Below are 26,854 nucleotides of genomic sequence, written 5' to 3'. Positions count from 1 at the left end.
ATCTAAAAACAACTTGCAAAAGCTGCAAATCTCGTGTCTGGAGCCTTTGTAAGCCCTCCCCTTCTAACCCCGCCCAGACTTTCTGTGGCTGTCCAATCACAGACTTCCCAGTGCAACTAAAAGAGAAGTCTTTGTAAGGCAGATGCTCTGGACAATTGCTGCCTCTTAAATGTATCTCCACTTTGCTAAAGAAACCAGGAAGTAACAGAAGTACGTGTCTGATTGACAGCCATGGAGGTGTGACCAGGTTAATTTGTAACAGTGCCAATTTCTATTGAAAGCTACACTATTTGTCAAACTTTCCAGTTTGGCAATTTTTATCTTAAATGTTAAATTCACTTTGCATTCTCACTTTAGTGAATAACCCTGAAAAAGTAAATTGTTATCTTTCTTTTACCTGTTAATTGATATATTTAATAACAAATGTGTGTTGTGTGTTTTCACACTGATCCAGCTATGCACAGTGATCAATCTGTTTTGGACTCACTGAGACACTTGGCTAACTCTCCGATACTTGCCTTCCTAGGTCGTGGTTTCCACAACAATTAACGTAGATGGTCATGTCCTTGCAGTTTCGGACAACATGTTTGTACATAACAACTCCAAACATGGGCGTCGAGCACGGCGTCTGGACCCTTCAGAAGGTGTGTATCTATCTCCCCTCATTGTACATCATTAGAAGATACATATCTGGCTAAGGGTGGGCCTATACTATAATGTTTATATTTCCTCAGCTAATATATTTTGTATTGCTTCTGTGTCCAAATTAAACCTTTCTAGTTTCAAAGCAGCACACAACAACTCTATATTGTTCCCAGTTGACTTGTTTGATGGTATAGTTACCCCTTTCTATATTCACCATCATACCCAAAAAGGGACAGTTTTGTTTTAGGTGGTTAAGCTAGGTGGGCAGGATCTTTACAAAGCTGAATGGCAAGGCCATTGGAAAAGACCCTATACACATATATCAGTCCATTCAAGATGATGTTTATATTTAACCTACCCAAAGTACAAGTATAAATAAAAGTCTATTTGTGTATGTCAGTTAAAACTTTGAATAACTTTGAAGCTGAACTAGCCACAGTCAACAGAGCCCTTGTATTTCTATATGTTTTTAGATGACAGACCCACCTTGTTATTTATTATCTTAATGTTAACATGTGTAAATCAAAATGAATAGCCCATGGATTCACCATGAGATCTCTCCTAACATGGACTGTCTTCTTCCTTTCTTTCATCTCCACCTAAAGCAGCCACTCCCTGCATCAAAGCTATCAGTCCTAGTGAGGGATGGACTACAGGTGGTGCCACAGTGATCCTTATAGGAGATAATTTCTTTGATGGCCTTCAGGTTGTCTTCGGCACAATGCTGGTATGGAGTGAAGTAAGTACCCTGTATGTGTCTGTAGTCCATATGGCACAATAGTGGCTGTCTTTTTTGTATCAATGTTTATCTGTGAAAATGACCCACAAGTTATTAAAGTATAACCGTGCACGGTCCCGGTGGGATTGACTGAAGAACTTATTACAGGTAGCAGTCAACTAGCAGTAACCTAACAATTACATAACTTGCTAAAATTGTATACTAATTGATAGATACCCCACGTATCAGCGTGCTTTCCTCTGTAGTTTGATTTCCATCCATGTCTTAGAAACTGTCTGGTTGAACTTACCTGAATGATATTTTTGGATATAGTTTTTTCTTTTCTTTTTTTTAAAGTTGATTATCGTACGATGGTTGTGGTTTTATCGTATGTCACTTTACATGGTTCCTAAAGTGGTACTTTCCTTTCCACAGTTGATTACGCCTCACGCCATACGAGTACAGACACCTCCAAGACATATCCCAGGAGTGGTGGAAGTCACGCTCTCTTATAAGTCCAAACATTTTTGTAAAGGGGCACCTGGGAGATTTGTATACACAGGTAAGTAAGCTTTATACTGCTTAATTTCACCATGGCGATTTCCATTTATCAATACTACTGCTTTGTGTAGATTATTCCATTTCCCTTTTACTAGTATAAGTATGCTCAATTAGAGATATAGTTATATATCAAAGATCGAAGTTTGAGATTTTTTTCAGCTCTGTTATTTTAGCCTAAATGCTACAAATCTTTTCTCAACATCCACTCATCTTTGTTAAATAAATAAATCCATGTGCTTGATACACATATATGACACAGGCTGGAGTCCAAGAGAGACTACATTGCACACACACAGCACATTACACACAGCACTGTCAGTCTATAGACATTTTCATATGCTAGAGGTCCACTAGTGCTGAAAGTTTCTGCACTCAACTGCTAAGTATTTCATTCTGTGTGATGGAGAAGTAAAGGAGAGCACAGTGATTCTAGGTTGACTAAGTCCACCGATTTCTTGAAGGACCTTTAAATAGCTTACTTACATATGTGTTTAATTTCCAATGTACATTATCATGAACCACCGTGAAAGTTCAGTGAATGTGAATAATTACATCAAAAGACACCTTTATTTGTCCATCTGTCACTGGCTAGAAGGATCAATTTCCTGACAATTTATCGTACATTGTATTCTCCAAACCACAATTCCCCTATCACTGCACAGAGCATAATCTGCCTGCTATTAACTTGAGGTTGTGGGTTATATTATGATGAATCAAAACTCAAGTGTTTCTGGACTCCAATATCACAGCATCATTTAGATTTAGGCGTATTTCAATAAAGCCATGCCAGACCACGTTTATATTAACGTGAAATCCTCACATGGATAGGATGCAAATACATTTTTGGAAAAGGGTTATTACGATGACCTTGATCTGAACCTCGACCTGTGGACCTGAGCTGGTGAGACTTTGGAGAAGCAAAAAGACCTTGGAGGAGCCTTGTGTAAAGCGTGAAGCACAGCTGTTCCAAAGAAAAGAATTGTCGTGGCTGGAAATCTCCCTACAGAGGCAATACTCCAGTGAACATCTGATTCTGGATACCACCCACCCAACTGTGATCATCACCCAGCCCAGTACAGCTGCTCGGACACAGTCAAAGTTTGGCCTGTGATATATTCTAATTTCCCACTTTCAGGAGAAAACTGCCAAGAAGACCTGAATTGCACTAGAAAAATGTGTTTATTTCTAGTTTTTAATATATCTACATATGGTTCCTATTAATATTTACCAAGCCGGCATGATTCATAGCAGAGTTGATGGAAGAGGGACCATTAGCCCAGTTGTAGCTTATGATATGTCTCCCAGGAAGGCAAACAAGAGTAATGTTCATACAGTGAAAGTCATGGATGAACTGGCTCAAACGCTCTATTTACTGAAAGTTTTCACATTTCTTGACTCTGGGAAGTCCCAGATGTGGCAAATAGATGCTTCCCATATCATCTTGTGCGTTTTCATGTTTATAACACATTGTGGTCTCATTAATCTGCTTGTAGGCTTGTAGGTTTTTAAATTTTATGTGATTACACCAGGATTTGGAGGTTACTGTCTGAATGTGTCTGTCACCGTGTTCTAGGAGAGGTGACTCATTTGGGTGTAGATGTAGATATGGTTTGCTGGTAGTATTGGAAGATGTTATGCTAAGAATCTGGTTATTGGGCTATGTAAGCACGTTGCATTCCTAAGTACAGATATTAATGTCCTTTTATTACTTACGGTATATATTTGTAAATATCCAATTGAGCTAATTTCTTAAAGTTAATTGTATTATTCTGTATAAAAGCTACATGAAACGTTCCACACAGGAAGGGGTTAATGGACGGTAAAGACTTGGATGTAAATTCCCCCATTTTAGCTTTTGTAACAGAAAGAAAGATGTAAGGGAGTCTGAGATGAAGTGGTTTTGGTAGGCCTGCCAGCACTCCAGATCTAGGTTGGACCGCCCAGATATTGGGATCCTATCTCACCTTTTAGATTGTGTTGCTTGGTAGCCCTCCCTGCGTTTTTGTGCCCTGTTTGTGACCAGCCTCGGAGGCATGCATTCACGCAAGGCTGGCCTGCTACTAACGAGGGCAATAATGTTAATAGGACAAGGAACACACTAACGTTAAACATAAACATGTTTATTACTAACTCATGTTCTGGTTGTGTAGAGTAATGTATGGGTGCATGTGTATTAGCATGTGTGTGTGTGTGTGTGTGTGTGTGTATTAGCATGGGTGTGTGTGTAGGGATTCGCAAGTGTATTATATTGTGCTTAGGTGCATGTACAGGTGTAGCTCATCTGTGTATTAATCTGACCTGCTTGTGTATTAGTGTGTTTTCATGTGTATGTGTGTATATAGGACAACATTGTGTGTATATAGGACAACATTGTGTGTATTTAGGACAACATTGTGTGTATATAGAGAAACATTGTGTGTATATATGACAACATTGTGTGTATATAGGACAAAATTATGTGTATGTGTGTATATAGAGCAACATTGTGTGTATGTGTGAAGAGATCTATGTGTGCTATGTATTAGAGTGTGTATGTGTATAGTAGTATGTATATAGATATATGTGTAAAGAAATGTCAGTGTAGACGTGTGTACATATGAAGAGATGTATGAGTGTTTGTATGTTTGCGTAGTGGTGTGTATGTGTTTGAAGAGACGGGTGTTAATGTGTATTGATTTGTGTAGAGTGTGTGTATATTATAGTGTGTATGGCGTGTTGGATGTAATTCAGTCAGTATTAGGAGGACACAAGGTGATGCTGGGTGGGAGAGATGGAGATCAGGGGTCATTTAACCTCCTTCCCTCCCCCCCCCCCCCCCCCCCCCCCCCCCATCCTCTATCCGGATCTCATAATGACATTACTCAGCCTGCTGGGGAGGAAAGGGCTTATTGATCATGTGCTGGGAAGCAGATACCACAGACTAATGATATCAGGGCGTAGGGGGGCTGAGTGGGAGTGCTGGATGATGATATATCCTCCAAACATGTGCTAACAGACTAATTATTTAACCCTCCAGGTCCTGCTGGCATTTGTGCTGATATAGCCTAATTATTGCATCCACAATCAGACTGTATGTAACTAAATCCTAGCACCTCCTAGTATTACACATAATAATGGGGGGCAACCAAATCCCCCCTAACAACTACCTCATCACTGTTTATATAGATGGAAGATATACCCAAGGATTGAACTGTATGGACTGAAAGGGGAATTATGGGAAATATACGGGCTTGTAGAGAGTTACATGAAATATATGGAATGGCAGGGATTAAACTGTATGGACTGACAGGGAATTATGGGAAATAAATGGGCTTGTAGAGAGTTGCATGAAATATATGGATTGGCAGGGATTGAACTGTATGGACTGACAGGGAATTATGGGAAATATATGGGCTTGTAGAGAATTACATGAAATATATGGATTGGCAAGGAATGAACTGTATGGACTGGCAGGGAATTATGGGAAATATAGTGCCAGGAAAACATTGAAATGTATGGGTACACCTGATAGAACACGCCTCCTCCTAAATGATTCACAATAAAGGGGCAAATGGCCTAAACTTTAGAAAAAAAAAGCAATTCAAAAAAGACCTCCTTCCATTATAAAACAAAACATATGCAAATAACATTGAAATAACTAAGTAGCAATACAGTTATCACTGCACAACATGTAAGAAAAGCAGGAAAAGTTACAAATGAAAGCAACACATAGATCACTGTTCAGTGTACTTTGAATACTTCTGTAACGTTTAGGCAACTTGCCCCATTAAGGAAACATTTAGAAGGAGACGTGTTTTATCGAGGGTAGCGGGCTATCTAACTTGCCTTGTGAGCCCAGTAGGCATGTCTTTAAAACCTTTTTTTTAAACTAAATGTGTACACGTGCGATTATTTGCTGTTTCCCCTATTTTGGGCTTCACACTGCAGTGGTGCTAGTTGGCGTGATGATCTCATCATTATGATTTTATCTAAACCCTATGGGGTGAAATTAATGTTACGCGTTTTATGATATACGTTGTGGATGTCCATACTTGTTTGCTGTAAATGAATGGACTGACAATTTGTTCTTTGAAAAAGGAATCCCAAAAAAGTCTCTCTCAAGCCTGCCTGGGATTAACTCCTAGTGTGCCGTTGAGATATATTATGATATGGGAGGTTCATATGCTATGCTTTGCTACTCTCCCTGCTGATAAAATAATATACCGAGCTCCGTACGAGTCAGTCTGAGGATAAAGGATGCTATTACTGGGTATTAACAGATCAATAAGGGTCCTAGATCAATGGTGGGGCCCGGAGCTTATTGCAGGTGGGATCCGTCTGTATTGGAGATTTGATTTTTTACGTTATCTGTTTTGGGTTTAGTTTTGCAAGTTGTCAGCTCAGTGCAGCTCACTGTTTCGTGAATAATGCACGTTTGGTGTTTAAGAGAAGGGTTTGGGAGTGTTTACACACGTATAATGAAAGCTATTGTGATGTAGTGGAAATACTCACTAGCTATTTTATTATTATTATTATTATTATTATTATTATTATTATTATCTCATATTCTCTAAAACAACACAGACAACAAGCTTGTGTAAAAATGAAATAACAAGACACAAAAAACCTCAAAATGAAATAACTAATATAATATATAAAAACAACAACTTTTGCAGACTGATAAAATGTAAAAATAATATTTACAACTATCTTAGCGCCAAAACAGTAAACCTCTCCCCCAAATCTTCACCTTTAGTCATGAGAGTTTATTATAGTAAAACATCTACAATTCCCATGATGCCTTTCCAGTATGTGAGCTTGCAGAGCATGATGGGAGCTTGCAGAGCATGATGGGAGTGTAAGTCGCGGTTAGCCCTGATGCATGGAATAATATGGACTTTCCTTGTGTGAATAATCTGTCACCAAAAGCTAATTTCCCCTTTCTATGGATTTCATCGATATTGCAGTTGCGGAGTTTTTTCCCCATTGTAAGATCTTTGATTGACCATTGTTACAGTTTGTTCTTCTAAAAGCTCTTCGTTTCTGTTTTAGACGCATTTAGAACAGCACCATAATCTCTGCCTAATCTATCCTCAGCTTTGAACGAGCCGACCATTGACTACGGGTTTCAGCGACTTCAGAAGGTGGTACCCAGGCACCCAGGAGACCCTGAGCGATTACCCAAGGTAAGAAGACTTCGCACCTGCAAGATCTTTCATTGGTTATTGTTATTCCATGTTTAATCACCTAGACCACGGGTGAGAACCCAGAATCACTGTGAGCACCAACTATAACATGTTAACAAGTAAATTAGGCTGCATTGAGGTACCTAGAAAATTGGTCACTAAATGATTCAGATTTTTTGGATAATTCTCCCATTTACTCATAGTCAGTTATTTTAACTTAAATGTTGCAGTTTACACAGTGAATAAACCATTTTAGGGTCCTATTTCAGCCTAAAAAAAGTAGGTAACAAAATCCCAGCTAATATTTTTAAGGTATTTTTTTCCGTGAGGCTCTAGCCTGCACTTCTACTGGGTTCAGACTCAAAGTAATCTTTTTCTGAAAAATGCGGTGTATATTTCCATTTAAAGCATTGTGGGATAGATTGTATTGAAAGAGAAGAGCAGTTTGGGCAGCCTGGACCATGTAACATATTTTGTTAATATTTTGGTGGTTTTTAAGTAAAAAATGTTTTTTAGCACAAACTGTGCAGTTAACATCAGCAAAATCTTTAAACATTGTTTGAAAAAAACAAGTAATTAAGTGAGGCATGCACGGTACTTTGTGGTTGTGTCCCCTTTCAGCTGGTCTGCTGGTGGTTCTTGTGTAAGGTTTTCGAACTACAATTGACTAAATCAGCTCATTAGGCCTTGATCACAGTCTAGTGGTGAGTACCAAACCTTAATACATGATCTGACCCTGGGAATCTCTGAGCGTTTTGACAATCAGCTCCCATTGGATCCTCTAAGCATCTGGCTAAAGATCAGAAAATAAAGATAGCTGACTCGTATAAAGCAGGGGAAAGTTCCTGCTTGTAATTTCCATTGGTTAAGATGTCACTAAGAATGGAAGTTAAGAAGAACTGTTGAAGTCATGGAACAATCTGGCAGATCTATAAAGATCTCCACTGAAATTGCTCGTAGAGCCATCGGGGAAGTAATGGAAAGCATTCTGTAATGATTTGTGGAAAGCCCTAAATAAAGATTAGGAAAGTTGTCAGGTGGCTACAGCAAGTGCCTGGAGTCTGTGATTTCTTCCAATGGCAACTGTGTCGGGATTACTAGGCGATCCAGCACGTAGAATTATGTCACACGTAGGACTAAAGGTAACGTATTACCGTGCCTTAGAATGGCCAGAGAATAGTCAGAATACTTGCCAAGGTCAGGGACACAGAAGGAGACACAATTATGGAGGGAAAGCCAAAGGTCAGGGATACCATAATACAGGAAAGTCAAACGAAGCCAAAGTTAATAATTAGAAGTAAACGCTCAGGAACACACTCTCGGACAACCACTAAGGGAAACCACGACAGGGCAATGAGGAAAAGGCAAAAGGAGCCTCCCTCCGATCCGATTGGCCATACCCAGCCTTAGACCCCAGAACGTGAGTGCGTGTCCTTTATGTGACGTCATACGCACGCCGATGTCATCAATACCGTGGGCGGGCGTGGGGTTACAAATTGGTGTGGATACGCAGCGGCCGGCTTCCACCGACATGCTGCAGGAGTCTGATACATTGAAGCATGGATGCTGAACGGCACTACCGCATTTGTTAGGAAGGCAATTACTGCAGATACCGCAAGGTGAGGATGAATATGTTACAGACTGACACCGTCCATAAACTGTCACACATGTCAGATTTACTGTATTTTTTTTATTTTTTTTTATTAAGCAATTTTCAAGTTCACAGTGGACATCGTTTGTACAAATTTGCAGGTTATGCAGTTTCTATGGTTACAGAGAGAATTTTTTGTTTTTTTAAATCAGTTTTTCAATCACTCTTTTTCTCCATTGAGGAATCTTAAATTATTTTCATTTAGAAAATCAACTAACGTTATTTGTTGAGAGGACCCCAATTATTACGTCCAACTGTATCTCCGGTATTTTCATTGCAGCAAAACCATATCTGCCAACATCCCATACCTACCTTCCGACACGGAGGTGGACAGGGAAGAGAGAAGGCGTGCAGGGGGTCTGGTCAGAGTCTGGCTATGGAGACTGATAGCTTGGCCCATGAAGCCAAACACACATTGAGAGCTGATCAGTCTCGTCCTGCAATTTAAAATCTGCCATAAAACCCGCTGTGTAGATTTAAAACTGCCAATACAGAGTTAAACAGACACTCAAAGCACCAAACCAACTTTAACCTAATGAAGCAATTTTGTTATAAATCATGTCCCTGCAATCTGACTTCTCAGTTCTCTGCCATTTAGGAATTAGATCACTTTCACTCGCCACACCTCCCCTGGCTGTGACTTACACAGCCAACATGTACAGAAGGGTTCATTTTCAATCAGATCTTACATCACAGTGTGTTTACTGTAGAAGCTGTTATCTCATTCTCAGTTAATTGAATTTTAAATACTCACATGAGGCTGATACAGGCGTTAGCAGACTATTACGAGAGCAGAAATGAAATTCTAAATTAAATACACTGTGCAATAAAGGAAGTTTAAACATCACATCTCTCTTTACAGGAAGTGTTTAGGAAAGCGGTGGCTAAGGCTGCATAAAACAAAGTGATGTCATTACTAAATATCAGAGAATTGAGCAGTAAGGCTGCAGGGTCATGATCTATACACCATAACTGCTTCATTGAGATAAAGTGATTTTGGTGTTCAGAGTGTTAGACAAAGTGATCTATAACAGTGCAAATAAATATTCACAATCGCAGAGCACAGTGGGACTATGTTAGCTACACAGATATCTGCGTGCACACTTTACTACCAGTAGCTTTTCATTCTCAGTAGTTTCACGCATATTGTGTGCTAGAACCTGTATCTCTGGAAACCCTTTGCTTACTATTTTTGGATATAACTCAGGGACGTTTCCATGTACTGATAGTTATTATCTGCGCCTAGGTTCAGCCCATGGAATAGGCTGTGTGTTATATATGCTTTAGGCTGTGGATTATTTTAACTGTAACACAGAAACCACATTTTCTCATCCTTCTATCTTCGTGTCAAATATCTATCCTGACATCACTCTCTTCCTTCTTATAGGGGACATTGTCTCCTCAATATTAGATTACTCTAACAAATATTCACTTCTCTTCTAACCAAAACCCAAACGATTGACCTCCTCAGTTCATCAGACAGGGCTCTTCTGTAACCACAGCCTCGATGTACGGCTTTGCTCGGTGTTGGTGTCAACACTCTTCTCTATTATTCTTACCATAACCACAAAGACCTTTTAAAATCACTTCCTTTAATTCATGTCAAAGGTCAGAGCTCTCCTGTTCTAACACTGTCATCTTTCTACAACCCCAGAGGACATCTTCCCTCAATATTCAAGTCTGATCTCCTCCCTTCATACCACAACCACCACAAGGTCTTCAGCCACAATTCCTTCTACTTCAGTTAAATCTCTCCTTTTCCATCAATCTTTTTGTCTCCCGAGATTTCAATTCCCTCATTTTTTACGTGGCCTCACTCAGAAGCAAAAACTACGCTCTAATCTCTAAGACATTTCACCCCATTATGTCACATTTTCCCCCCACCCAATCCTCCTCAGTTTTAAAGTCACATCTCTGCAAATTCAATTCTCTCTTGTTACCACAACAATGCGGCATAGTTAATTTCCCCATCATGTCTGATCTACTCTCATTTCTTAGTGAAAAACCTTTCCTTAATCATTGAGTCACTTCGGTTAAATCCCAGTTGTCTCCTACCTTCTTACCAAAAAGCCAAAGTCCATTACCTAATTTCTTCCCTCTTGGTGTAATAAAACAGGGAGCTTCCACATTGTCAACATTTGTGGAAACCACTCACAACTGTAATACACAGACTGGTGGACCATCAATCACCAAACCTACTCAACAAGGAAAGTATGGGGTGGCTGTATGACGGTCAGAGTGATGCTTGATACACCTCATACAATACAAATACAAGCAACATTTCAACCAGTGTTGTTCCATGCACCACTTGATATATTGTATTTACTGCTTGTTACCTGATTAATGCAGGATCACTTACTGCTGTGTTTGGCATTATTTTTCCTGAATTACACAATCTCGGATCTGTACCTTTATTCAATACTGTCTTAGAGGTTATTACCCCAAATCTTCATGTCACAGCTGATACTTTCTGTCACTTTCCTCGTGACACACAGGACACTCAAGTATCATCACCCTAAGCACATTTGTTACCCTGAAAAACGCACTCTTTCAGTTTGCCCCTCAAAGCCACTTTTCGATGAGCTGGGCTTCCCGCTTGGAATGGGTACGGTAGAACTATAGGTCCTGTCTACAATCTGTGACACCATCAGAATATCTGTTAATGTATCTTGACTTGCTATTACCTGCCTTCCTGCCCTCAGTGATAAGATACGAGTCCTGAAGGTTAGCCGTGGAGTCGGCACACAGATGGGCAGTGGATGTAAGTCCTGCACTGTCTCCTCCACACATGACCTCCTTTCCCTTCTCCCCCCTGGTGCCAGACCTGTAAATTGACAGTAATATCTTCAGGCAGGAACAGGTCCCATAGGATGGGAGACTGCGTGATCACGAGTGACAGCTTAAAGCAGCCACCAAATTGAAGCCATTCATCATATTGTGACAGGTCAGAGCTGCTAACAACACAAATGGTTTATTTATTGTCTTCTTCTCCCAAACAGGGGGGAGGGAGGGCGATTGTTTGGGATGTCACAATGACTCCGGTAGCAGATTGTGGACAGGGTTCCCTGTGCTGTGCAATCCCAATTATTTACTCTGCACCCTTCCTTGTCACCAGCAGGAAATCTGCCCTAACACAGCCGCTTTCAGCACGTCATTGTCCCTTTTATACTGACCTTCGTGAAGTTTTAACCTGCCTTATGCTGGCAAAAAGAAAACAGTGCTGAAAATTGCAATGACATCCACTGATTTCATGAAGAACCAATTGTTAGAATAAATCTAAGATCTGAATCTTATAAACCATAAGAAGTGTGCCTTTTGTAGGTAGCACTGTTACAATTCGTGTCTATGGTGCTGTCTGTGATGTATGTTTGAGTGAGCAAGCTGGTAACTTGCACTTGTTTCACGGCTTCGTTACATGGCACAGCTTAGGAGGCAGCATTAGTGATACGAACAATGTGAGTGGTGACAATAGAATAATACACTTCAATGTATAGAAACACACTGCACACCTCCCACTTGGTCTTGTGTTGTCCCCAATTAGCCTTAAACCCTTTGGCATTCAATCAGCTGAACCGGGATACCAGTGAAATCTACGACAAGACACTGAGAATCACAAGCTACAGCCCAGGATTCTTTCACAGTTAATCACTAAATGTAAGAATTGGCAGATTTCAATGTAAATTCATTATAAAAAGAACACTAATCCGAATGAAAGAATTTGTCTCGTTCAGCTATTGTTTTGTATAATTTGAAATTCACTTTGAATTCCCACCAATTCGCACTTAATAATAATTTGATCAACCTATTTATGATATACCGGTGTATTATTTATTAATACTAAGTGTTGTCATTTCTATTAAGGTTTCTGCGTTTATTCTGAAAAACACAGCTTTCCCCTGAAAATAATCTGATACAATTGAGTATTTTTGCCTAAAATGTGCAATTAGGTTTAATTGTGAGTCTTGTGAAGAATGACTAACGTGTCAATAACTGATTGCAGCAGTAGAGCGTTTGTGTTAACCCTTTGTGTATACCATGTGCCGTCTGAGTAGACAGTCCTGTGATTGCTCCGTTTTCAGCAGGTCTAATAATTACTTGTTAACAGGGAAATCCAAACGTTAATGCAGTTTGCTTGGTTCAGAGGGCTGGGCTCTCCGAGTTAAGGGGTCTGATTCTGACATGACATATACGGCAGTCTGAGACAGGAGTGGAGAGAAGTGATTTAAAAAGCATTGCTAGTGGTCAAATAACGCAGCCCGGAGACTCAGGGCTGAATGGACCATGGCAGCTCTCAGGGACCTACAAACAAAGACTAGACAGGTCTTTTAACAATGATAAATGCCCTGAGCTGCTGTGACATGCCCCCTGTTATTCAGTACTGGAGACGCAGGCCCGGCTGGTTAACCCTTTACATACATTAACACACAGCGTCAGGACACAAACCTATCAAACAAAGTAAGAAGGAGGGACTGACAGACCCACAGACAGACAGGATACATGAACACAATGCCAAGTGATGTTGCAGCTCAGCTGTATATCCATCTAGCCAATAGTGGGTCTTCTGAGAACAGACCAAGCACAGTTAAATAATTACAGGATATGAGAAAATTAAAGCGAGTATTATATAAAAATATAACAACTGCAATAATTTATATAGTGCCAACATGTTCCTCTGTGCTGTACAATGGGAAACAAGACAAACAGTGAGTTCTAACAAACCTTGTCTAACATATGGAAACAGTGGATGAACTGATTCACCCAGCGTGAGCTGAGTATTCTACAGACAGCAGTTAAAGGGTTACTTTAGCCCACCTATAGTCCGCTATAGCGGCCAAGATGCCAGGAGATCCTTGGTCTGGTTCCCAAACCGGTTAACATTGGTTTGACTCCTACCTGGGTCCCCAGTGTCGCAGAAGCCGGAAGCCATTCATTGGCTAAGACGGTCAGCTGAACACTTTAAGCTAATGACTGACATTCTGTGCAACAATTTGTATTTTTGTCTATAGTTCAGTTTGTATGCAATGATACATATGAGTGCAATGACATAGGGTGAGTGTAATATCCGAGGGTGAGTGTAATGACTGAGGGTGAGTGTAATATCTGAAGGTGAGTGTAGTATCTGAGGGTGAGTGTAGTATCTGAGGGTGAGTGTAGTATCTGAGGGTGAGGGTAGTATCTGAGTGTGAGTGTAGTGTTTTATTTCATGTATAGCTGTATACAATGCAGGATACTCCCAGACCTGTCCTGGGTCCTGTGTTCCATGCCCTAATTGTTTGTCTCATGTTATATTCATTACAATCCATTTACCGTTATATCCTATACGTGTCTCCATCCATCATGTCCTGTACGTGCTGTCACCCGCCTGACCTCTGTGGTTACAGCCCCTGCCTACGTCGTGCTCATCATCCCCATAGTATATTCACTCCCACCACTCCCATCTTCAGTGTGGATTCACAATCTCACTGTGTGTTACAGGAGGTAACTGTGTCATTTGGTATCTCACTGTGTGTTACAGGAGGTAACTGTGTAATTCTGCATCTCATTGTGTGTTACAGGAGGTAACTGTGTCATTCTGGTTCTCAATGTGTGTTACAGGAGGTAACTGTGTCATTCTGTATCTCATTGTGTGTTACAGGAGGTAACTGTGTCATTCTGGTTCTCAATGTGTGTTACAGGAGGTAACTGTGTCATTCGGTATCTCATTGTGTGTTACAGGAGGGTAACAGTCATTCGGTATCTCACAGTGTGTTACAGGAGGTAACTGTGTCATTCTGTATCTCACTGTGTGTTACAGGAGGTAACTGTGTCATTTGGTATCTCACTGTGTGTTACAGGAGGTAACTGTGTAATTCTGTATCTCATTGTGTGTTACAGGAGGTAACTGTGTCATTCTGGTTCTCAATGTGTGTTACAGGAGGTAACTGTGTCATTCTGTATCTCACTGTGTGTTACAGGAGGTAACTGTGTCATTCGGTATCTCACTGTGTGTTACAGGAGATAACTGTGTCATTCGGTATCTCATTGTGTGTTACAGGAGGGTAACAGTCATTCGGTATCTCACAGTGTGTTACAGGAGGTAACTGTGTCATTCTGTATCTCACTGTGTGTTACAGGAGGTAACTGTGTCATTTGGTATCTCACTGTGTGTTACAGGGGGTAACTGTGTCATTCGGTATCTCACAGTATGTTACAGGAGGTAACTGTGTCATTCTGTATCTCACTGTGTGTTACAGGAGGTAACTGTGTCATTTGGTATCTCACTGTGTGTTACAGGAGGTAACTGTGTCATTATGTATCTCACTGTGTGTTACAGTAGGTAACTGTGTCATTTGGTATATCACTGTGTGTTACAGGAGGTAACTGTGTCATTCTGTATCTCACTGTGTGTTACAAGAGGTAATGGTGTAATTCTCTATCTCACTGTGTGCTACAGGGGGGTAATTGTGTCATTATGTATCTCGTAATGTGTTACAGGAGGGTAACTATGTCATTCTGTATCTCACTGTGTGTTACATGAGGGTAACTGTGACATTATGTATCTCACTGTGTGTTACAAGAGGGTATCGATAATCACCGGTAATACAGATAATGAGGTGGGCTGGCGCATCCATAAGGCGTCACAAGCGGCTGCTTTAGGGCGCACCGGCCCATGGGGGTGCTAGATTGGAGTGACTGGCAGGACTTGGGCACACAGCTCTCCCTCCTGCCAGGCACAAAGTGAAGCATGGCCAAGCGGAGCAGTGTGCACCGCTGTACTGGAAGTTTTGTTTCCTGTACCTGGCCTGACTGAAAGGAAGTGCGCATTGAGAGAGCACTTCCTGTCAGTCCGGCCGGGTACAGGAGACTGAACCTCCTATACCGCGGGAGACAAAACAGGGGGAAGTTACACTTTGGGAGAGGAACGGGAGGGGAGGGGGAGGAAAAAACGCTATGGGACAGGGGAGAACACTATGGGATGGGGGGGAAAGAACATTATGGGGGAGGGGGAAAGAACACTATGGGGAGAACACTATGGGGCAGGGGGGGGAAAGAACACTAGGGGGAGAGAGGAACATTAAGGGTGGACACTAAGGTACAGGGAAGGGAAGAGGAACACTGGGGCGGGGGAGCACTAAAAGATAAGGGAGAGGAACATTAAGGGGAGTGGGGGGGGGGGTTCTTACCACACATACTTACACACAAACACACTGCATCCACTACCCACACTGCATTCACTACACAAACATATAAATATTCTTGAAAACATAAAAACTAAATCTGACTGGCATGTATATTTTGTTCATTTACCACTTAATAAAAAAAAGATTTGCAATTTTTTTTTTCTCAAAACGGTAAATGTACAGAATATCGGTAAGCTATCGGCTATCGGCCTGAAAGTTCACAGCTTATCGGTATTGGTATCAGCTCTAAAAAATCAATATCGATCAGTCCCTATTCTGTACCTCGTTGTGGAATATTGTACTATATTGGATTACAGCCTGTGGGATACTATGATAATTAATGAAAAATCGGATTTAAATAATAGTATTATTATCCTTAATATTAGTTTGTAGCATTGCTATTTATTTCAAGAGTTAATCCAAATACCATGATCATTGACCTGAAGAAGATAAAAGTCAAACAAAGCAGCCAGGGTCAAGAAGGTATAGAGGTACACAGGATCAATCAATCAATCAGTCCATGCTGGTGAAATCAAGGAGCAGAGAGTTCACGAACAATCCAAGTCAAATAACAGAGCAACAGATACTAAACAGTGGACGCACTATTTAGATCACAGCGTAAACTGAAATTGGCCAAAGTACTCATGTATATTAGGTATTTATATTGCTCTTAACACCTGTGGATTAGTTTGCATAATCCCTGCGTCCCCAGAAGGTGTGAGTGCTCAGGGACCCGAACGACACCTGGTTGTCTCCATCAGAAACATTATGTACAGATACCATTGAATGTCAGCGTCCTGTAACTGAATTAACACCTTAATGAGGCAGAGTGTAAGATGTACTGCGCTTCGTCACAAGGGGCCCTTACATCAATAGTACTACTTCCTTCACTTTCTGCAAAATACCAGTGCACATCTAGAGGAGTTTGAATGATGTTTGGCTATAAGCCCAAAGCAAGTGCCATATTTCCCTGGTGTCCACAGTCTACTATGTAGATTAGATACATCAGCTGACGTCCTTCCACACAGCTGACGTTCGTGGTGAAGGGCAGAGCTAGATCCTGCAGTGTTGCTGGAACTGACGTCAGAAGACAGGTTCTGTTATGGAGAGATTGAGGATATACAGCCATGATCTCACACAGGTCAAAACAACCACCGACCTGATCCCACCAAGGTGCAAGCATCATGTTATTAGCTTAGCCTGGACTGAAATGTCAGGTGACAGTCGTTACTCTATATCGGTATTGCACACCTTGTATTATCATGTGTGGCAGAGCTTCAAACAGGTCTCATTTAATGCAACTTTCTTTAAGGATGACTGGACTCTGTAATAAAAATAAACGTAACATCAACAAGATGGTCTAGCACTCCTAAAATGAGTATTCCTTTAATGGCATCCATAAATATGTAATGTTTTGTCTCCACCAAAGACCTGTTTTTCTGTTTGAGTACCTTAACTGCCAAGCCTAGAAAACGGCGATGAAGAAGCATTGCCATGGTGACTGTATATCGCCTGCTGTTTTTATATTATGTATGGCAGACCTATACTGTTTTATAACTACACTTCCCAATGGCAGTGACGTGGTAGTAGGAGAGAGGAATTAGCCTTAGACAAGCTGTATGACCACGATGTCCACTCAGCGGAATGCCCATAGGCCTTCCAAGTCAGAATGACTTTTCAGAGGGAGTCCCTGATGGAACATTTTTTTTACTGCTTTTTATTACATTCCTGACCTGCACGGAGCCTCGTTGGAACATTGGGCATTCAGGATGAAGCAATCATCTGGGGTGTGCATGGCTTCCATTATCCCTTCCAGGCTGAATCCAAGACATATTTCACACCTGAATAAAAGTACGATTCAGGATTCACCATTACTGCCAGACTTGTCTACTCTCAGCTCCCAAAACTAAATTCCATTTGCCAAACACTTGTTCCAACCCGTCCTGTAGTAGCAGCAGTTATTGTTCACCGCAGAGCACTGTAACTTGTAATGTCTCTGTGATCACGTATTTCATAAATAAAACTTTTTTTTTGTAAATCTCTTTTTTATGGAGGCATAAAGTTATGTGGGTACAGAATGTAGAAAAGGAGACAATAAAGTATCAAACAATTCGAGGGTAATACAATGCAAGGCATATTATCTCTAGATGGTGCTAGCCTCATTTTATGTGTAAAATAATAAGGTTACGTCAGATGGTTATACAGTTGCAGGATATTGAAGTACATGCTAAGATCAGGCTAAGGTATCTAAGAGTTGTGTAAAGTTGAAATATACAGGCTGCACAGTGACACGGTACAACGACTCCTATGCAGGGCTGTCCCATTGAATACCATATGAGCAAGACTAGACGCTTATTAAACAGGGCAGCTTAGCGATAGAAATTTCAGCGGCTTTGCAGTCTAGCCCAGATAAGGTGGCTGGGAGAGTAAGGCTAAACTGTGGCCAACATGGCGTGTGCGAGGATTAAATGTGCTCGTCATTAACAAGTTATGTGTCGAGGGTCAGTTGCTGCGTGCAAAATAAAACAGTAAAGTAACATAACATACCAGGACATACCCCGATCATATCTGTGGCGCGAAGCCTATCTAACCCCATAACAGCGTTAAAAATTATGTGGCACCAGAGGGTAGCTATATAAAGCCAATTAGTATGGCGGGAATATCCAGGTCATGCCCAGTGCTATGAACGTATAATATAACATGCATAGTGATCCTAAGTAGGCACGGTCTTAAGACTGGTTTGACGGACTAGATAGAAAAGCATAGGTAACGATCTAAGTCCCATTGAAAATGCTCGCAATAGGGTTTACAATGCCAAACAGATGCACTAGTGTTGCACAACAATGATATTTATGAGTCCGGCTAAATGTCATATTGGGACATGGGAGCATCATTGGGTCAGGGTGTCCCGACAGAGACGGTGTCATAGACCTTGTGGATCAGTCCTGGCGGGGTGCACAGCTCCTGGCTTGGTCGCTGGTCTCGGCCCGTTTCCTCAGCCGATCCCTTCCCGTGGTCTTGTGGGGTTTGTAGCTGGAAGGATCCGCAGGGTGCAGGTGCGTTGCGTGGGTGTGAGGACCTCCGCCTGATCCCAGGCCTCACGTGGGGTCTGCATCTCGGTGCCACAAACTCGGGTGTATCTGTAGGCCGAGTTTTTCCCTGGAGGGGCACCACGGAGAGCCCTGGTGGTTCTGCGCCGCCAGCGGCGGTCGGGCCTCCGGCGGTGTGGTCGATGCCGTGGAGGTAATCTCCCGTTGACCCTCGGGCCGGGTGTTAGGCCGGTGGTCGTTGTCGGGATAGGAGGGTGAGCATTGCCCGGAGTAGGCCCGCTCTTCCTCTGCTTCACCGTGTCCCCTGTCGGACCTTCAGGTAAAAGGAAGGGTCTCGCTAAGAGTTGCTCCCACCTGTCCCAGAATCGCTGAAATGCCAGGTCTAGGCTCGTGGGTTGCGGGTTCGTGGGCGCTGGCCTCATGGGCTGGGTTGCGTCCGCCATGTTGCCGGGTCTGGAGTGTTCAGAACCCAGGCTTGAGTGGGCAGCTGCAGGTCGATGGATTGCGCGTGTCCGCTTGGTCTGGACCGGGATAACCCCCGCCGGTCCATAGGGGGGGGAACGAGAGTCCAGATTTAGCTTTGCTGTGGTTGTGGACGGCGGGAGAGCGGCCGTCTCCCCCACCGCCGCCATGCTTGTAGGCCGCAACATTAGGGGGCTCTGACCCGTTGTCAAGATCCACGCGTGTGGTGTCTATTTGTAGGTCTCGGGTTCCCCAGTCGAGTGGGATCCAGCAGGAGTCTAATCGCGGCCTCCGTTTGTCGATAATCAGCTTTAGATCTGGTCAGCCACGGGAGCAGCAGCGACATGCGTCTGCTCCCTTCTGCAATCAGGCCCCGCCCCCCAAATAAAACTTTAATAAGAGTGGCAGAGATTGTACATTTGTGGTATTGCTCGATAATTAGGTTGTCACATAATTGCTCATGAAATACTAAGTAGATTGTCATTGTATTTAACTTCATCCACCTTGATGGGCAAAAACAATACAATTAGCATTGCACCGAGAACCCAGCTATCAGCTGTGCCTCTCAGCATCACTTTAACAGTACGGAGGAAATTGGAGCATTAATGGATCGTAAGTGGATTGACCAGTAAACAAACCGAAAACACACGATCAGCTCGGAGATAGTGCAAATGAGGGGAAATGGAAAAAACACAAAGTACTTTAAACAGAATAATAAATTAGGTCAAAAGAAAGTATATGTATAGATCACGTTCTGTTCGATGCAGTAACGATAAACCTTGGAAAGGTGGTATTACATGAAGGAGGTGGGAGAACAGCTGTGCCGTTTCAGCACCCATATTTATAGCATCAAATAGTTCCTGTGTTTTACTCATATAGCACTTATTTTTACTGAACCACACAACACCCATACTTTACTCAGATAGCGGAACGTACATCATCAGTGAATGCACATCTGTCATATAGTACATCTATATACACTGAACAAAAATTATAAACGCAACACTTTTGTTTTTACCCCCATTTTTCATGAGCTGAACTCAAAGATCAAAGATTTGTTCTATGTACACAAAAGGCCTATTTCTCTCCAATATTGTTCACAAATCTGTCTAAATCTGTGTTAGTGAGCACTTCTCCTTTGCCGAGATAATCCATCCACCTCACTGGTGTGGCATATCAAGATGCTGATTAGACAGCATGATTATTGCACAGGTGTGCCTTTGGCTGGCCACAATAACAGGCCACTCTAAAATGAAAAATGTTTTATTACACAGCACATTGTCACAGTTGTTGCAGGTTTTGAGGGAGCGTGCAATTGGCATGCTGACTGCAGGAATGTCCACCAGAGCCCTTGAATTGAATGTTAATTTTTTCTACCATAAGTACTTCCAATCGGCCTCACAACCGCAGACCACGTGTAACCACACCAGCCCAGGACCTCCACATCCAGCATCTTCCAAGATCCAAGAGACCAGCCCCCCGGACAGCTGCTGCAACAATCGGTTGGCATAACCAAAGAATTTCTGCACAAACTGTCAGAAACCATCTCAGGGAAGCTCATCTGCATGCCTGTCGTCCTCATCGGGGTCTCGACCTGACTGCAGTTCGTCGTCGTAACTGACGTGAGTGGACAAATGCTCACATTCGATGGCGTCTGGCATCCCGGTTTTCACTGTACAGGGCAGATGGCAGACAACGTGTATGGCATTGTGTGGGCGAGCAGTTTGCTGATGTCAATGTTGTGGATCGAGGGGCCCATGGTCGCGGTGGGGTTATGGTATGGGCAGGCGTATGTTATAGACAATGAACACAGGTGCATTTTATTGATGGCATTTTGAATGCACAGAGATACCGTGACGAGATCCTGAGGTCTATTGTTGTGCCATTCATCCACGACCATCACCTCATATTGCAGCATGATAATGCACGGACCTATGTTGCAAGGCTCTGTGCACAATTCCTGGAAGCTGAAAACATCCCAGTTCTTGCATGGCCAGCATACTCACCGGACATGTCACCCATTGAGCATGTTTGGGATGCTCTAGATCGGCGAATACGACAGTGTTTCAGGTCCTGCCAATATCCAGCAACTTCGTACAGCCATTGAAGAGGAGTGGACCAACATTCAACAATCTGATAAACTCTATGTGAAGGAGATGTGGTGCACTGCGTGAGGCAAATGGTGGTCACACCAGATACTGACTTTTCGGACCCCCCGGTCCCACCAATACAGTAAAACTGCACATTTTGGAGTGGGCTTTTATTGTGGACAGCCTAAGGCACACCTGTGCAATAATCATGCTGTCTAATCAGCATCTTGATATGCCACACCTGTGAGGTGGATGGATTATCTCGGCAAAGGAGAAGTGCTCACTAACACAGATTTAGACAGATTTGTGAACAATATTTGAGAGAAATAGGCCTTTTGTGTACATAGAAAAAGTCTTAGATCTTTAAGTTCAGCTCATGAAAAATGGGGGCCAAAACAAAAGTGTTGTGTTTATGTTGTTGGTATATACACACACTCATACACAACAAGCGCTCATCATACATCCTTCTTTTATTCAGTGCCATGTATCCTTCGGTTAGCCAGAGCCATCTTATAAAATGTTTTTACTGATAAAGAACTATTAAATTACTTAGTAAAGTCACTTGCCAGCGTGTTTCGTAAAACAACCTACTCTTAAGCAGATTCTAAACTATTTCCGATCTGGACTGGGGTGGTAGACAAGGTTGGGATGATTTACAAGGGGCTTTAATAATATTTTGCAGAATTTGCTAAACTCATTGAATATTTATAGGTTCTGAAAACAGACTCTAGCCCACCAAGGTCAGCAATTTACATATATGTATTACTTTGGATAATCTAAAAGGAAGAAAGATGAAAGAAAATTCAAATTTGGCCACGCATTGCGAAAATAATTCCTTTTTTTTTACTCCAATTGTGCAAGTCAGGTTTCTCCTTGTATCAACAAACTGTTAACCCTCATATTACATAGACAAATCAGAATCGGATTCCCGGGACAGATGAACAGTCGGATATATGCTATTAACCTGTTTGTGTTTTAACCATAAATTCAGTGGCAATGATCGAGTATTTCATTGAGGTGGAAGTTGGATTCTTGGGAATGTTTTCAATGGTGACTTAAATTAAGAGTAATTAGCATGAGTAATTAATAACAAATACATTATCCCTTTCTTTCTCAAATGGACAAAGTTCTCCACAGTGTCCCCCGTTCTGTCGGAGTGTAACAGTTACTGGTTATAGAATTGTTAAATCCTTAATGTAACCTCGTTAACTTGTCCTGTAATACAGACGTGTTTGTAAACCACGCACACCATGGGTTTGCCCTTGGTGGTTTGACAAGCAGTCCAGTTGTTTGATGGACAGGTACAGAGAGACAGTTGAAAGTCAACTTTTTCAGGAAAAGTTTTCTTTAGAGTTTTAGAGTTTGGACCTTCAAACCTTGCTAATGTACCACGGCCAGCTGTTTTACCCTTTACCCTGAAGAACTGTTTCTATAAAAGCAAACAAACATATTTTATGTGTTTTTTGACTAAAGAAAAAAATGCTTTAAAAAGTTGTCCTTCAACAGTCTTTCTGTGCCCTGGTTCTTTTCAAAAACCCAATAGTTAACATTTTTTTCTTTGTATCCACAGGAGGTTTTGCTAAAAAGAGCTGCAGATCTAGTGGAGGCTTTGTATGGATTGCCGCACAATAATCAGGTATTTAATCATATCTTCTGAACGCATGCTTTCTTGATATCATTTGTCTCGTTATGTCTTGTGCATTGTACACTCACATCTAGATTAGCTACAATAGTTTCACCCACTATGTGTTGCCACCTCTGGCCACACAAAGGAACTTTGTCACAAACAACAAACATTCAGTTAGACTTTGTATATGATGTTAAAGGAATTGACTGTCTTAGGGGAAAGCTGTATTCACTGCAGAATGTAGGTATGTATCCATCTTTTCCAACTCAGAAACTGGGACAATTGTCTACAGAGGAACCAACCACATTTTCAAAAGTTAAGGAAATTGTACATTTTAGTGATTTTGTCTTATGCTAATTCCATTTAGTGTTTTTAGTTTACACTACGAGATGCACAATTTGATTCTATTTGAGAGACCTATTGGTTTATAGTTACCAAAGCAAAATAGAATTGATCCTGGGGTGAAGATGGCAGATGTAGAACAATCAGGAGAAATAATTCTAGTAGCCATGGTTACTGCGCCGTGGGTGTGTGCAGTGTGTGCATAAGATGTGCCCAGTCATGCCCTAATAAGGGCCGGTTTGTCCTCACTGTCCCCTATTTAGTTCTATATGGCCACTTTTGGTTATCACTCAAGCACATAATGTGTACTTTTTAAATTCGTATTTTTTTCACGTTTTAATGGTACTTTGGTGTACATTAGAATGGCTTTTTTCTGCTCACCTAGGTGTTTGTCGATGTTTCCTATTGCTCTAGGATATCATATTAAAAAGAGCTGCAGATATTGCTGAAGCATTGTACAGCGTCCCTCGCAACTCCAATCAACTATCATCACTAACAGCCAATCATCCACACTCCGGCATGATGGGAGTCAACTCATTCGGGAGCCAGCTTGCCATCAACATTGCAGACTCTTCTCAGCCATCTGATCAAGGTGAATATAGTCTGCAAAGTGAAGTGCAAATCCACACTACACCTAACGTAATTCACATAATCATAAAATGTAACGCATTTCACATCCTCCGTACAGACAAAGAAATTCACACACTCAATACAGCCAAAGCAAGTCACCGGTTTATTAGACCTAATACAATTTACATCCTCACTCAAATTATCACAATTTACATCCTCACTCAAATTATCACAATTTACATCCTTAGTACACACCAAGCAATTCATATCTTCACTAGACCTAACGCAGTTCACATACTCAATTCACTCAAAGCCATTCATAGTCTTACAAGACCTAGTGCAATTCACATCTTCAATACATTTAAAGCAAGTCATATTCTCACTAGAGCTAATGCAGTTCACATCTCAATATACTCAATACAATTCACATTTTTATAAGATTTAATGCAATTCACATCTTCACTTTAACTCAATGATCTGTGTCTCTTTATTTCATTAAACGTATCTCACTTCATCATAGCCTTGCACAAATCTTACTTTACCTAACGCATTTCATTTTAATTTCTTTTCCATGTCCATTTATTATTAGGTACAGTGAGGGTTTATATTATTCGGTATAGTCTGTTTTTGAGAATATTTCCTATGAAATAACTCATAAGTATATCGTATGCCCTTTGGAGTGTTTTCACAGTATATCCGTGTTTTTTGTGCTCATAATTTGCACTCTGTATTTTATATTTTACGCATATCATATTATCAGAACAGCACAACCATACAATCATAATTAACTCCATAGCACAATGTATATCCTCATAAAGACACAATGCTATAACCATCACTACCCCACAACCACTTACACCATAACCCCACCCAACACAATTTACAATAACGCTAACCACGTCATTATATCACAGTCACTCTATGTCCTTGCAAAACAATGCACCTGTCAACAGCGACCATGCAAAATGATCACTACTTCCATCTTACCATGCATCCTTACCTCCCCAACAAAATTCCCATTCTCACTTCATCCAACCCAGCTATTAAACTATCGTCAAACATATTCTGACCCAAAGCAAGGGAAAACATGATCTGTTTTAGTTTAAATGTAACTTTGTTATGAAAACTAAAACATTTCATTATTGCCGTCAGTTTGGGCTCCGAGCTTAGCTTCTATCGGCTCGAGAGGCTTTACGTATTGTGAGATCTGTTGTCATAGTGAAATATTCAACATTTAATTTAAAAATAAGATGTGGGAAAGTTGTAGGAAGTGATAACAACTGTGATTCTGGGTTTAAAATCAATTTGGCAGCAGATATTTTTCACTTAACACTTCAAAATATTTATGGAAAGTTTCTCGTATAAATAAAAATAAGTAAAATGCCATAGATTAAACTAAAATGAATAGCAAATATCAGCTCTATACCCAAACTGGTTCACAAAACAATCCCATTTACAACGATATGTCTCCTTATTACAGCAGATAATATACACCCTCACTGTACGGAATAATATACAGCCTTACTGTACCAAATAATATACACCCTCCCTGTACCAAATAATATACAGCCTCACTATACTGAATAATATACACCCTCACTGTACCAAATAATATACACCCTCACTGTACGGAATAATATACACCCTCACTGTACGGAATAATATACAGCCTCACTGTACCAAATAATATACACCCTCCCTGTACGGAATAATATACAGCCTCACTGTACGGAATAATATACACCCTTACTGTACGGAATAATATACAGCCTCACTGTACGGAATAATATACACCCTTACTGTACGGAATAATATACAGCCTCACTGTACGGAATAATATACACCCTCACTGTACGGAATAATATACAGCCTCACTGTACGGAATAATATACACCCTTACTGTACGGAATAATATACAGCCTCACTGTACGGAATAATATACACCCTCACTGTACGGAATAATATACACCCTCACTATACAGAATAATATACACCCTCACTGTACGGAATAATATACAGCCTCACTGTACGGAATAATATACACCCTTACTGTACGGAATAATATACAGCCTCACTGTACGGAATAATATACACCCTCACTGTACGGAATAATATACAGCCTCACTGTACGGAATAATATACACCCTCACTGTACGGAATAATATACACCCTCACTGTACGGAATAATATACAGCCTCACTGTACGGAATAATATACACCCTCACTGTACGGAATAATATACAGCCTCACTGTACGGAATAATATACACCCTCACTATACAGAATAATATACAGCCTCACTGTACGGAATAATATACAGCCTCACTGTACGGAATAATATACACCCTTACTGTACGGAATAATATACACCCTCACTGTACCAAATAATATACACCCTCACTGTATCAAATAATATACACCCTCACTGTATCAAATAATATACAGCCTCACTGTACGGAATAATATACACCCTCACTGTACCAAATAATATACACCCTCACTGTATCAAATAATATACACCCTCACTGTACGGAATAATATACAGCCTCACTGTACGGAATAATATACACCCTCACTGTACCAAATAATATACACCCTCACTGTATCAAATAATATACACCCTCACTGTACGGAATAATATACAGCCTCACTGTACGGAATAATATACACCCTCACTGTACGGAATAATATACACCCTCACTGTACGGAATAATATACACCCTCACTGTACCAAATAATATACACCCTCACTGTACCAAATAATATACACCCTCACTGTACCAAATAATATACACCCTCACTGTACCAAATAAT

The 26,854-nt window shown here is 41.1% G+C and overlaps 1 protein-coding gene across 3 annotated transcripts in view; it reads left to right on the top strand.

Moving 5' to 3' along the window:
• The window catches only part of LOC134614096 (transcription factor COE3-like), a 143,703-nt gene that overhangs the window by 101,966 nt on the left and 14,883 nt on the right, over window positions 1–26,854 (top strand). For all 3 annotated transcript variants that reach the window (XM_063457523.1, XM_063457522.1, XM_063457524.1), the window contains 6 exons: window positions 527–644; window positions 1,251–1,384; window positions 1,799–1,925; window positions 7,001–7,089; window positions 23,073–23,138; window positions 23,886–24,063. In XM_063457523.1, the coding sequence (XP_063313593.1) occupies window positions 527–644; window positions 1,251–1,384; window positions 1,799–1,925; window positions 7,001–7,089; window positions 23,073–23,138; window positions 23,886–24,063 (712 nt within the window). The remainder of the gene's footprint in view (window positions 1–526; window positions 645–1,250; window positions 1,385–1,798; window positions 1,926–7,000; window positions 7,090–23,072; window positions 23,139–23,885; window positions 24,064–26,854) is intronic.

Source organism: Pelobates fuscus, chromosome 6, assembly GCF_036172605.1.
Source record: "Pelobates fuscus isolate aPelFus1 chromosome 6, aPelFus1.pri, whole genome shotgun sequence".
Lineage (NCBI taxonomy): Eukaryota > Metazoa > Chordata > Amphibia > Anura > Pelobatidae > Pelobates > Pelobates fuscus.
The sequence above is the reverse complement of the archived record's forward strand: the minus strand, read 5'-3'. Positions and strand labels throughout refer to the sequence as shown.